The sequence below is a fragment of the Paramisgurnus dabryanus genome, chromosome 21 (genome assembly GCF_030506205.2).
Source record: "Paramisgurnus dabryanus chromosome 21, PD_genome_1.1, whole genome shotgun sequence".
Classification (NCBI taxonomy): Eukaryota; Metazoa; Chordata; class Actinopteri; order Cypriniformes; family Cobitidae; genus Paramisgurnus; species Paramisgurnus dabryanus.
In genome coordinates, this window is record NC_133357.1 from 20,789,958 (window position 1) to 20,802,541 (window position 12,584).

The following is a 12,584-nucleotide window of genomic DNA, read 5'->3' on the forward strand; positions in this document are numbered from 1 at the left end:
GTGACCTCCACGTTCCTTTGGAGGTGCTATGGCTGCACTGTAAAAAGATTCAGTAGAAATTGCAGTATTACTGGCAGCTACTTAAATTAAACATTAAAATGTATGTTATTTTCTGGCAACAGTTTGTTCAAAGTTAAATGAACATTAAACATTAACAAGTCTTTGTCTTTAAAGAATAAAAATATAAGATAACAGCCTCATGCAAAGCATTCTGGGAACCAAAAATCCTCATCAACCTTTTCAGATTTTGTTTCCCAGAATGCTTTGCATGAGGCTGTTATTTTAGTTTTATTCTGTAAAGATAAAGACTTGTTAATGTTTAATTTTCATTTAACTTTGAACAAACTGTTGCAGGTAATTAACATAAATTTAAATCTACAGTAAGTTACTGGCAACCAGCCGCCAGTAATACTGTAATTTCTACGGAATCTTTTTACAGTGTGAGTAGTGAAAGTTTAAGAACAAAATGTAACTTATTTTTTATTACAATTGATTTGATTCATTTAATTTTATTTATTTTATTCAGTTTGGCATTTTTGAGAAACTTAAATTTGAACAATTTCTTTTTATTTTTCTCTGGACGTAGCAAAGACGTTTTAAGGAACGTCATTCCACTCCACAGCCACATTTGCAATGTTTTCGGCAGCTATTTCATACAAGACCAAATCCTATTTACTTGAATGAAGTCCGATTTAAAATCTTAAATGAAACAATAAATCAATATATTTTAAACCAACAATTAACTTGTCATAACCGTACCGTCTTTGCTAAACTCAAAATTCGTTAACAGGTGTTGCTCCAAGGTCGTATGCAGGCTGCATACGTCATCAAGCCTGGTTTATTTAAGTTAACTGGGCATTACATTCGCAATTCATAAGCATTTTACAACAATTTACGATTAACTTGGAATAGCAGTCAACTTTATAATTATTAATATTCTGAAATAAGGCTATGACGTTTCGAGCCTACAAGAGATCCTTTTTAACGACCAATGATTGGCTCCTTTAACCAGAAGGCGGGACTTCCGATTCACATTCACCCATTCATAGTAATAGAAGTGGGGCATCTTGTATGTTTATAATCTTTATAGACGTTTTTATTTATTTTTTTGTCTTTATTGTGTTTTAATGTGCTACTTAGCTGTTTTTTGTGTTATGAAGGCTGAAATAAAAACAAACAAACTGCAGTTTGATTGATATTAATATGCACAAATAAAAAAAAAAAACCGAGATTTTGGAAAAATTACAAAAACGGAGTTATTTCGTTTTGGAACCAAACTTTTCATATTTAACTTTGTCAACATATCACAATATTTGGAAAATATCATACAAATGACACAATGATACAGTTTTAAGGGCTTTGAGGCTGTTGGGGACAATGAGAGTGTTCATGTAGGACTTATTAAAGCAGAAAGATACGGCTTAGCACAAATGTACATTTTGGAAAAATGTTTATAATCTTTTGCTACATTACTCAGCAGTTGTTTCACGCCATGAACGACATATTATTCAACCAATGAAATTCTGCATTGAGTCGCAAACTGACCAATAGAAACACAAATTGGAGGATCCAGGAAGTTATCCGCTACTTTTCAGCAGTCACTCGCAGCTGTCCAGCTAAAGACTCTCAGGACACCTATTTACTCCAATAATCTCCGAAAGACGAAGCTTTAATAACGGTACGATGCATGTTTATGTCAATTTGATATATTGTTATGGATCAAACATATATTTAGTTTAAATATACACCTGCACATAAATGCACAGTCATCGTTGAACTGTATAAATGGCAGCTAATGCTAACGCACTGCAGTGTTTTAAAACAGGCGAAGCGATGTAAAAATGATCAAACCTTTAGCCCGATCAGATGGCGACAGTGTAACAGTTGTGGTACTATGTTACACCATCACAAAATATGTGATAGTTGAATTTTGTCCAAAATATACAAAAACGAAATGCTTTTAAAGCTAGCTGCTAACAAATACTGCTGTGTGTCCCACCTTGAACTGTTCATCATCTCTTCATATTGTTCGTTATGATGGCGAATAGATGTTTTTTTTTTTTTTTAAACACATTGATTTAATCTACTGTTTAAAGTTTAGGGCCACTTGGTAAAAAGGTTTTTCTTGACCTTTCAAAGCTTTGGTCTCAAGGAGTTTGCTTAAATTTTTGAAATAAGTTTTACAGACAGTTTCTTTTATTACGAACAATATATTTTATTCATTTATTTGTATTTGTTTATTATTATTTTATTTATCTATTTTTTATATTAAATTTTATTTATTGTAATTATTATTATTTATTATATATAAAATATTTGTGTTTATCTGTTTCTCCTGAGCAGTGAAGATGTCATCCGGAGCTCTGTTTCCCAGTCTGGTCTCCGGCTCCCGCAGCTCATCCAGTAAATATCTGGTTGAGTTCCGTGCCGGTAAGATGACACTGAAGGGCAGCACCGTGACCCCAGATAAGCGCAAGGGCTCCGTCTACATCCAGCAGACAGATGACTCCCTTATCCACTTCTGCTGGAAGGACCGAACCAGCGGGAACGTGGAGGATGTGAGTGACGATGATGATGAGTCAAACCCGTTTTGATTGTTTACTTTGCACAAACATTCACATTTCACCATCTTTATGTTTGCAGGATCTGATCATATTCCCAGATGACTGCGAGTTCAAGAGAGTGAACCAGTGTACCACAGGACGTGTTTATGTGCTAAAGTTTAAGGCTGGATCTAAAAGGCTGTTCTTTTGGATGCAGGTGAGTGAAAAACTATACACAGTTGAGCTTTAGAGTCACTTTATGCATTGCTATATACCGTATCTCGTGTTTAAAGGAACCCAAAACGGACAAAGATGAGGAATATTGTCGCAAAGTGAATGAGTACCTAAATAACCCGCCCATGCCCGGAGCTCTGGGTAGTGGTGGCGGTGGCAGCCATGAACTCTCTGGTGAGTTATTGAAGATGGCGACGCAATGTTGACATAAGAAAATTAGCCAGTACTCATCTCTTTTTATTATTTCCGCCAAGGAGAAGGTGGCCTGCAAAGCCTTTTGGGTAATATGAGCCACAATCAACTCATGCAGCTGATTGGACCGACAGGACTGGGTGGGCTTGGTGAGTTATTCTTAAGATCCCATGATATGATTTGAACTTTATTTCACAAGTGTACAAAATACAACTTAATATAATATCAATTTAAAAGTGTCAAATAAAGATATTGGCCAAACGAATCATTTTGTGCACCCCATGTCCTTGTTAATGTGTGTTGTAGGAGGGCTCGGTGCTCTAGCTGGTCCAGGTCTGGCGAGTCTCTTAGGCAGCGGAGGCCCAGCTACCAGCAGCTCAACCTCAAGGTATGTTTTTCAATTGATGACCATATGAAAGAACTATATTGATGCAATTTATGGATGAGACCTAAAGATTTGTATTAACTCGACAGCTCCCGTAGCCAATCGGCTGCTGCCACTCCCTCCTCTGGATCTGCGGCTCGAGTCAGCTCCACTCAGGCACCCACAACACCTGTTACTCCTGCTGCTACCTCCACCGGTTCACCCACGGTGACCCCCACCACCCCTGCAGCCCAGACTCCCTCCGTGCCTGCAGGTGCTCCCTCCAGCTCACAGCCCATTCAGCTGAGTGACCTCCAGAGCATTTTGGCCACCATGAATGTGCCCGCCACGGCCGCAGAGGGTCAGGGAGGTGAGAGATTGCACATTTTTTTGGAAATCGGGGAATGACGTTGGAGAAATAATTTTAGGGAAACACAAAAACCATAATTGAGGTTCCTAAATGAGCTCAACCAAAAAATATTGGCTTCATAAATGGGAATTAATTAAAAGACTTTAACAAATTACTAATGATTTTAGACACATACATCTTAAATCAGTTTAGTTATTGTAGAGTGAACTCAAGAATAACACACTTTTGGTTCAGTTTCCTAAAAATCTGTTTTGAAATCCAATTTTACAAACTCAGTAGTCTTTGCATATTGATTTCTTATTGAATGAAATTCTTAAAATTGTGCTAACGCCCCTTTTATAAAAATGTCAGTGTAACTCATGATGTATATTTACTTCATATTTTATCACTTAAAATAATTTGATCTTAGTTGTGGGTCATTGTGTTACAGGCTTCATTTTAAAAGATTTAAAGGTGCGTTTTTTAACTTTTATGAGGATCTCTTGACAGAAATGCAATATAATATACATAACTATATTATTAGTGGTGCATAAAGACCTAACATAATGAACTGTATTGTTTTAATTACCTTTGTATGAGCCGTTTTTATCTACATACACCGCGGGTCTCCTTACATTGAAGTCGCCACCAAGTTTCTACAGTAGCCCTAAACGGACAAACCGCTCTAGAGAGCGCATTTCGTCACTACGTTGTCTCAGACGACGACGATATGTTTGTCCTGTGGCAGCTACTGTAGCTTCTCTATGCGTTTCGAAAGGAAGGGGTGAGCTATCGACTGAGCCGTTGGTTGCAATTCACAGTCTCACAGCTAGATGCCGCTAAAAAATCCACACAGAGGACCTTTAATAGTGCTAGTAAAGTTGAAAATCGTCTGATGTCCTCTGCCGTGTCCATGTTCGCTCACTTCTCTGTCCTTCAATATCTTGTTTCTCTATAGTGGACTTAGCGAGCGTATTGACACCTGATGTCATGGCTCCTATTTTGGCCAATCCTGAAGTCCAGCAGAGACTTTTGCCTTACCTGCCGTCAGGAGAATCACTGCCACAAAGTGCAGAAGAAATCCAGAACACATTGACCTCTCCACAGTTTCAACAGGTCACACACACGCCATCCAAACAATTCTTTGTATATAATCCATATGTTCCTCTCTTTTATAAACCTGTGGTTTGTGTGTGTGTGCAGGCGATGAGTATGTTCAGCAGCGCACTGGCCTCTGGTCAGCTCGGCCCTCTCATGAATCAGTTCGGCCTGCCGTCTGAAGCCGTTGACGCTGCTAATAAAGGAGGTAAACTTGCAGGCTCGACTAGTTGACATTAGGGCTGCAACCAACGATTATTTTCTACGGCTGTAACGATTAATCGTGCAAATGCGCGTTTTCTCAGTGAATTAATTTGAATGAATTACAGTGAAATCCCAGCACACCCAAAAGCCAGAAGGCGCTCTCATGCAGAAGTAGCATTACAAACACTATTCCAGGAAATTTCTATAAGAATATTTATATAGCCGTTCTTCAGATTATTTCAGGTATTTTAATGATAATAAAGAATATTTTGAATGATTTAGTTTAATGACGTGCATTTTTTTAAACGAACGACTCAGACTCATAATGATTTTAGATTGATTAGGACTGAACGCACAAGCTGCACATGAAACACAGAATTGCAGCCTTGCAATTCAGAATCAATTTTAGACAGGTCTTTTTAACTCTTTCCCCGCCATTGACGAGATATCTCGTCAATTAAGAGAAAACGCTTCCCCGCCAATGACGAGATTTTCCGTCTTTCCGCAATACCGCTATTATCCACCAGGTGGATTAAAACCGGAACTTTTTAAACTCGGAAGTATTGCCCTATGGCAAGCTGCTGCATGTCCGTGTCTGTTTTAAAGATCGCTCTGAATGGGATCTCTATGAAAAGTCCGTCACAAAAATGGAATTATCTCTGCTTTTTGCTCAAAATGTGGTGTTTTTGCAAAAACCTACCCATATTCAAAAGCTGATTGCAAAAGAACCACTAAAGGTAGGATGAAACGTTTTTTTTTGTTTGAAAGTAGAGGGTCTGTTCTTTCATTTGGTATATTGTATGTTAATATATTTAAAGAAGAACATTTTCTGGAAGGCACTAAACTTAAATTTGAAAATCATGAAAAACGCTGGCGCTGGCTGGCAACTTTTTTTAAAAACGCTAGCGGTGAAAGAGTTAATGGGACACCTGATTTATCGTTACAGCCGATTAACGGGCAAATCTTTTTTTTTTTTATTAATCGACTAATCTGATAAAAACCTAAATATTTATTCAATTAGATTTTTCACTTATAGCTAAATAAGGCACTAATTTAGGGTATTTACGTGTAGAAGTGTACTTATAACTCTTTCCCTGCCAGTGTTTTAAAAAAAAAAAAACATTTTTATGATTTTCACAAAAGTTTAATGTCTTCCAGAAAATGTTCTTCAGTAAATATATAAACATACAATATATCAGATAAAAAGAACTTTTTGCTCTGCTTTCAAACAAACAAAAAAGTTTCATCCTACCTTTATTTGTTCTCTTATCATCTCTTAAATATGGGTAGGTTTCTTTAAAAATCTAATTTTGAGGAAAAGCTGAGATAATTGCATTTTTGTGAAGGACTTTTGATAGAGATCAGATTCAGAGCGATGATCAAAACATACACAGAGTTTGAACTGGTTGCCCTAAGGGACTACTTCCGGCTTTTATAAGTTGGGAAGGAGTGCAACTTGGTGGATAATATCGGCAATACGGATTGCTGAAAAACTCGTCATTGGCAGAGAAGCGTTTTCTCTTAATGGCGGGGAAAGAGTTAAAAGTGCAAAAGCCACTCACTACTACAAAGATTTACTAATATAATCTTTTTCATATTTTAAGCCTTAAATAAAAAATTGGTGCAGCGTTTTAAATAGTAAAACATCTTTAAATGTCAAAATAATAAAACAATGCTTATTAAGTCTTCAGGAATGTGATGGCACAAATTAATAAACTCGTTTTAATTTTCAACGACCTTGATGAGTATTAATATTATTTGTTAATAACAAAATAAATAAGCTACATTGTTGCGTTATTTCAGTAATAAAACCTTGATTTCCTTCATACTTCGGTCTTTACTTTAAAACAGATGCTTAGTTTGTGGTTTATTACTATTTTATAAACCCACAGCAATTAAACAAATACAAACTCACTTATATTAAAGGACAAAATTAAATCTTTATTTACCAGCTTTCTTTTGCTTCTGTCATTGTCTTGTCAGGGTTGCCAGATTTGCGTAACAAAACCAACCCAATGGCCATTTAAAACTAATCCAAAAGCATCTCAATGGCTATACGCATCCCGATATGCTTTGAGCTCAAATAAAGATGCATAAAATGTTTCGCTAATAATTTTACTTTAAACTTTTAAAGTAATCATATGCCAATATGAGGTAGTAAAAATATTCTTAATATTTAATACAATTATTTTAATTTTGCTCTCTCTGTCAACATAATCAAATGGAAAGACAAATGTGGATTGTTGGGGGGGTTAGATTGTCATGTACTTGGGGGGCCCACGGAAATAGGTTGGGAACCATGGAAATAGGTTGGGAACCACTACTATATAAAGTAGTGTTATATGTAAAGCAGTGTGTCACACAAGACGATGTCAACAACAAATATTTGTTTTTATTTCTGGCGTTGTCATTGTAACTCGGATGTTTATGATGTCATTTCTTTTAATGTGTAGATGTGGAGGCTTTTGCTAAGGCCATGGAGGGCAGTGATACAAAGACGGATGATAACGGTGATTCGAAAGACAAGAAGGATGATGATGAGGACATGAGCTTGGATTAAAATGACCTTTCTCTGCAAAACAGATTTCCTCTTGCGCTCTCTCTCTCTCTCTGATATGAGTCAGTTATAACGTTCTAGTCTGAGATGTATGCCTGTAATCACTGATCTAGTTAACTGTTTTGTATGTCTAAAAAGTTACGCTATTAAATAACTGACTGAGCCATTTCTGTCTGTGTGATGGGTCAAATTAAAATCATGCAAACATAATGTAAGGAATTGTTTATTGTCAATACAATAGCTATAGTTGAAGGGAATGAGAGAAAATGACAAAAGAGTTTTAACTCCAGTGATTATTTTTTTTTTTTTAGATAATAAAATATAAAGGTGCCATACAGTAAATGAGGTATCTCAGAGTATCACATCCAAAGTAAACTGAACTCCAGTGTTTTTAAAAGTACCATAAAACTCATTTCATGGTGAATGGTCACAGTTAATATCCAGATGAGCAAATTGATTCATGATTGTATCTAGGGAATGTTTTCAATCTGGTACAATATCAGCTTCAGTATTCATATGAAGCCCTGCTTACAGCTTTAAACAGATATATTTATTTAATCAGTGGCTTCTCTGCACTTACAGTGCTCATTTTGAATAAAAAACTTGCATATATGGGTGTCATGATAAATAAATATCTTAAGTTAAACTGTAACGTAAACCCACCACCTTCTGATCTGATAGTGTCAGTGTGTTTAATGGGTAATGTAGTTGTGGACTATGAGACGGGGCAGCCTTGAGTCCCCACGGCTCCAGACACCGAAAGAGGTTTTGAGAGCGTGATGTCCCTGTTATTCAATTTGACCTTCCTCACACATCCATGGAAAGACGAAAGATCAGACGGAAGACCTGGAACTACGATAGTACCTAAACACACACACACACAAAAAAACACATTAGAGCCACACTTGGGAAATAAAGATGATTGCTTTAACAGTGATGTGTTGTAAAGAATATAAAGGTAACTTTGAGAATAAAGTTTTTTTTGACATAGGACTGTAAGTCTCATTGGATAAAATGCCAAATGTGAATGTATCTTTAATGCTCTCTGACATTCGCTATTAATCAAATGAAAGAAATAAAAGACTCATACCTGGTACACCCCCGAGATAGACGGTCTCTTTGCCTCCATTAGATCGGTTTAGTTTTGGACCGACTCCATGTTCACTCGATGCATCCACATGCAACTGGATTACATTACTCTTCTTCACAACTAAAACAAAATCAAAGTGAGACATTATAACAAAGCTGCACTAGTTTCGTGTCAACTTATAGGCGGAGTTTCGTGGTTGTGCTTGGGGGCAGCTACTGGCAAACAGTAGTGCTGTGTTCAAAATATCGATACGACGATACATCGTCATGGACGCCTGACGATGCACGCATCGATACAGCACCTTCAGTATCGATTCGGATGTACTTTTGAAAGTGCTTTTTAAAAAACATAAGTTAAGTACTAACTCTGGGATTTTAAATATTTCTAATAGCTAATAAATGAATGGCAAAAACACAACTGTTACAACACTGCTTATTCAATGTACAATAAACAAATAATAATAATAATGTTACTAAATTCTTAACAAAAATGTAATTCGAAATAGTCTTGTATCGTGATGCGCATCGTATCGGGACCCTTGTATCGGGATACGTATCGTATCGGGGAATTGTTGGCGATACACAGCCCTAGCAAACAGTGTACAAATCTCCACCCATCATCATCATATTTGGCCACTACTGTACTCTACATCTCAGATTGCCTAATGCTTAATAAATTATAAAAGGTTTCATTTTTGTGTGAATTATAATTTTAATGGGATAGTTCACCCAAAATGAAAATAATGTAATTAATGACTCACCCTCATGTCGTTCCAAACTCGTAAGACCTCAGTTCATCTCCAAAACACAGTTTAAGATGTTTTAGATTTAGTCCGAGAGCTTTCATTGAAAATCTATGTACGGTATACTGTCCATGTCCAGAAAGGTAATAAAACATCATCAAAGTAGTCCATGTGACATCAGTGGGTCAGTTAGAATGTGTTGAAGCATCAAAAATACATTTTGGTCCAAAAAAAAAAATAATTACGACTTTATTCAGCATTGTCTTCTCTTCCGCATCTGTTGTGAAGCGCATGCGCGAACCTAAATCAAGTGACTGCAGTGACGCGGCTGACGTGTTATCTGGTGCGCCCCAGCTGTTTTTTTTGTGCCCCCGGGCTTTGTTTACAGTCTGAGGGAGACGCACGCTCTTAAGTTTGAAAAAACTTTGCAAACATGTCTGAGGACAAAACGTCATCTGCGTCACTGCAGTCACGTGACTTTAGTCTCGCGCATGCGCGTCACAACAGATGCAGAAGAGAAGACAATGCTGAATAAAGTCATAATTTTTGTTATTTTTTGACCAAAATGTATTTTCAATGCTTTAACACATTCACAAGTGCATGCGCGAGACTAAAGTCATGTGACTGCAGTGACGCGGCTGACGTGTTATCTGGTGCGCCGCAGCAATTTTTTTCTGTGCACCCGGGCTTTGTTTACAGTCTGAGGGAGACGCACGCTCTTAAGTTTGAAAAAACTTTGCAAACATGTCTGAGGACAAAACGTCATCTGTACAAAACGTCATCTGTGTCACTGCAGTCACGTGACTTTAGTCTCGCGCATGCGCGTCACAACAGATGCAGAAGAGAAGACAATGCTGAATAAAGTCATCATTTTTGTTATTTTTTGACCAAAATGTATTTTCAATGCTTTAACACATTCAAAAGTGCATGCGTGAGACTAAAGTCATGTGACTGCAGTGACGCGGCTGACGTGTTATCTGGTGCGCCGCAGCAATTTTTTCTGTGCACCCGGGCTTTGTTTACAGGCTGAGGGAGACGCACGCTCTTAAGTTTGAAAAAACTTTGCAAACATGTCTGAGGACAAAACGTCATCTGTGTCACTGCAGTCACGTGACTTTAGTCTCGCGCATGCGCGTCACAACAGACGCAGAAGAAAAGACTATGCTGAATAAAGTCGTAATATATGTTATTTTTGGACCAAAATGTATTTTCAATGCTTTAACACATTCACAAGTGCATGCGTGAGACTAAAGTCATGTGACTGCAGTGACGCGGCTGACGTGTTATCTGGTGCGCCGCAGCAATTTTTTCTGTGCACCCGGGCTTTGTTTACAGGCTGAGGGAGACGCACGCTCTTAAGTTTGAAAAAAATTTGCAAACATGTCTGAGAATAACACATCATCCACATCACTGCAGTCACGTGACTTTAGTCTCGCGCATGCGCGTCACAACAGACGCAGAAGAGAAGACTATGCTGAATAAAGTCGTTTTTTTTTTTTTTTGGACCAAAATGTATTTTCGATGCTTTAACACATTCACAAGTGCATGCGCGAGACTAAAGTCATGTGACTGCAGTGACGTGGCTGACGTGTTATCTGGTGCGCCCAAGCTGTTTTTTTTGTGCCCCCGGGCTTTGTTTACAGGTTGAGGGAGACGCACGCTCTTAAGTTTGAAAAAACTTTGCAAACATGTCTGAGGACAAAACGTCATCTGCGTCACTGCAGTCACGTGACTTTAGTCTTGCGCATGCGCGTCACAACAGATGCAGAAGAGAAGACTATGCTGAATAAAGTCGTAATATATGTTATTTTTGGACCAAAATTTATTTTCAATGCTTTAACACATTCACAAGTGCATGCGTGAGACTAAAGTCATGTGACTGCAGTGACGCGGCTGACGTGTTATCTGGTGCGCCGCAGCAATTTTTTCTGTGCACCCGGGCTTTGTTTACAGTCTGAGGGAGACGCACGCTCTTAAGTTTGAAAAAACTTTGCAAACATGTCTGAGGACAAAACGTCATCTGCGTCACTGCAGTCACGTGACTTTAGTCTTGCGCATGCGCGTCACAACAGATGCAGAAGAAAAGACTATGCTGAATAAAGTCGTAATATATGTTATTTTTGGACCAAAATGTATTTTCGATGCTTTAACACATTCACAAGTGCATGCGCGAGACTAAAGTCATGTGACTGCAGTGACGCAGCTGACGTGTTATCTGGTGCGCCCCAGCTGTTTTTTCTGTGCACCCGGGCTTCGTTTACAGGCTGAGGGAGACGCACGCTCTTAAGTTTGAAAAAACTTTGCAAACATGTCTGAGGATAAAACATCATCTGCGTCACGCAGTCAGGTGACTTTAGTCTCGCGCGTGCACGTCACAACAGACGCAGAAGAGAAGACAATGCTGAATAAAGTCATAATTTTTGGACCAAAATGTATTTTCGATGCTTTAACACATTCACACGTGCATGCGCGAGACTAAAGTCATGTGACTGCAGTGACGCGGCTGACGTGTTATCTGGTGCGCCCCAGCTGTGTTTTCTGTGCACCTGGGCTTTGTTTACAGTCTGAGGGAGACGCACGCTCTTAAGTTTGAAAAAACTTTGCAAACATGTCTGAGGACAAAACGTCATCTGCGTCACTGCAGTCACGTGACTTTAGTCTTGCGCATGCGCGTCACAACAGATGCAGAAGAGAAGACTATGCTGAATAAAGTCGTAATATATGTTATTTTTGGACCAAAATGTATTTTCGATGCTTTAACACATTCACAAGTGCATGCGCGAGACTAAAGTCATGTGACTGCAGTGACGCGGCTGACGTGTTATCTGGTGCGCCCCAGCTGTTTTTTTGTGCCCCCGGGCTTTGTTTACAGGCTGAGGGAGACGCACGCTCTTAAGTTTGAAAAAACTTTGCAAACATGTCTGAGGACAAAACGTCATCTGTACAAAACGTCATCTGTGTCACTGCAGTCACGTGACTTTAGTCTCGCGCATGCGCGTCACAACAGATGCAGAAGAGAAGACAATGCTGAATAAAGTCATCATTTTTGTTATTTTTTGACCAAAATGTATTTTCAATGCTTTAACACATTCACAAGTGCATGCGTGAGACTAAAGTCATGTGACTGCAGTGACGCGGCTGACGTGTTATCTGGTGCGCCGCAGCAATTTTTTCTGTGCACCCGGGCTTTGTTTACAGGCTGAGGGAGACG

General features: G+C 38.5%; 2 protein-coding genes across 7 annotated transcripts in view; one reads left to right on the forward strand and one right to left on the reverse strand.

The window, feature by feature from the left end:
* The first annotated feature begins 1,535 nt into the window (after positions 1-1,535).
* On the forward strand, positions 1,536-7,709 carry adrm1 (ADRM1 26S proteasome ubiquitin receptor). Of its 4 annotated transcripts, none has more exons than XM_065249789.2 (10): positions 1,536-1,678; positions 2,344-2,558; positions 2,644-2,760; positions 2,837-2,951; positions 3,032-3,118; positions 3,276-3,357; positions 3,444-3,703; positions 4,641-4,798; positions 4,886-4,988; positions 7,438-7,709. In XM_065249789.2, the coding sequence occupies exons 2-10, from the start codon at positions 2,349-2,351 to the stop codon at positions 7,542-7,544; spliced, it is 1,239 nt and encodes a 412-aa protein (XP_065105861.1). In that variant the 5' UTR covers positions 1,536-1,678; positions 2,344-2,348; the 3' UTR covers positions 7,545-7,709. The 4 variants fall into 4 exon arrangements, with proteins under 4 accessions (XP_065105861.1, XP_065105862.1, XP_065105863.1 ...); XM_065249790.2 differs by having other exon boundaries at positions 3,035-3,118; XM_065249791.2 differs by having other exon boundaries at positions 3,038-3,118.
* A 39-nt stretch (positions 7,710-7,748) lies between these two features.
* Positions 7,749-12,584, reverse strand: part of lama5 (laminin, alpha 5) — a 104,232-nt gene continuing 99,396 nt past the window's right edge. For all 3 annotated transcript variants that reach the window (XM_065286204.2, XM_065286203.2, XM_065286202.2), the window contains exons 78-79: positions 8,632-8,751; positions 7,749-8,405 (exon numbers count right to left, since the gene is read on the reverse strand). In XM_065286204.2, the coding sequence (XP_065142276.1) occupies positions 8,257-8,405; positions 8,632-8,751 (269 nt within the window). In that variant the 3' untranslated portion in view covers positions 7,749-8,256. The remainder of the gene's footprint in view (positions 8,406-8,631; positions 8,752-12,584) is intronic.

What these genes read in the sequence shown, in the direction of transcription:
- adrm1 (XM_065249789.2), top strand. Translation starts at nt 2,349, where the DNA reads ATGTCATCCGGAGCTCTGTTTCCCAGTCTGGTCTCCGGCTCCCGCAGC. An exon ending in GGCTGTTCTTTTGGATGCAG is followed by an intron (nt 2,761 to 2,836) that starts GTGAGTGAAAAA and finishes TCGTGTTTAAAG; the next exon opens with GAACCCAAAACGGACAAAGA. An exon ending in TGGCAGCCATGAACTCTCTG is followed by an intron (nt 2,952 to 3,031) that starts GTGAGTTATTGA and finishes ATTTCCGCCAAG; the next exon opens with GAGAAGGTGGCCTGCAAAGC.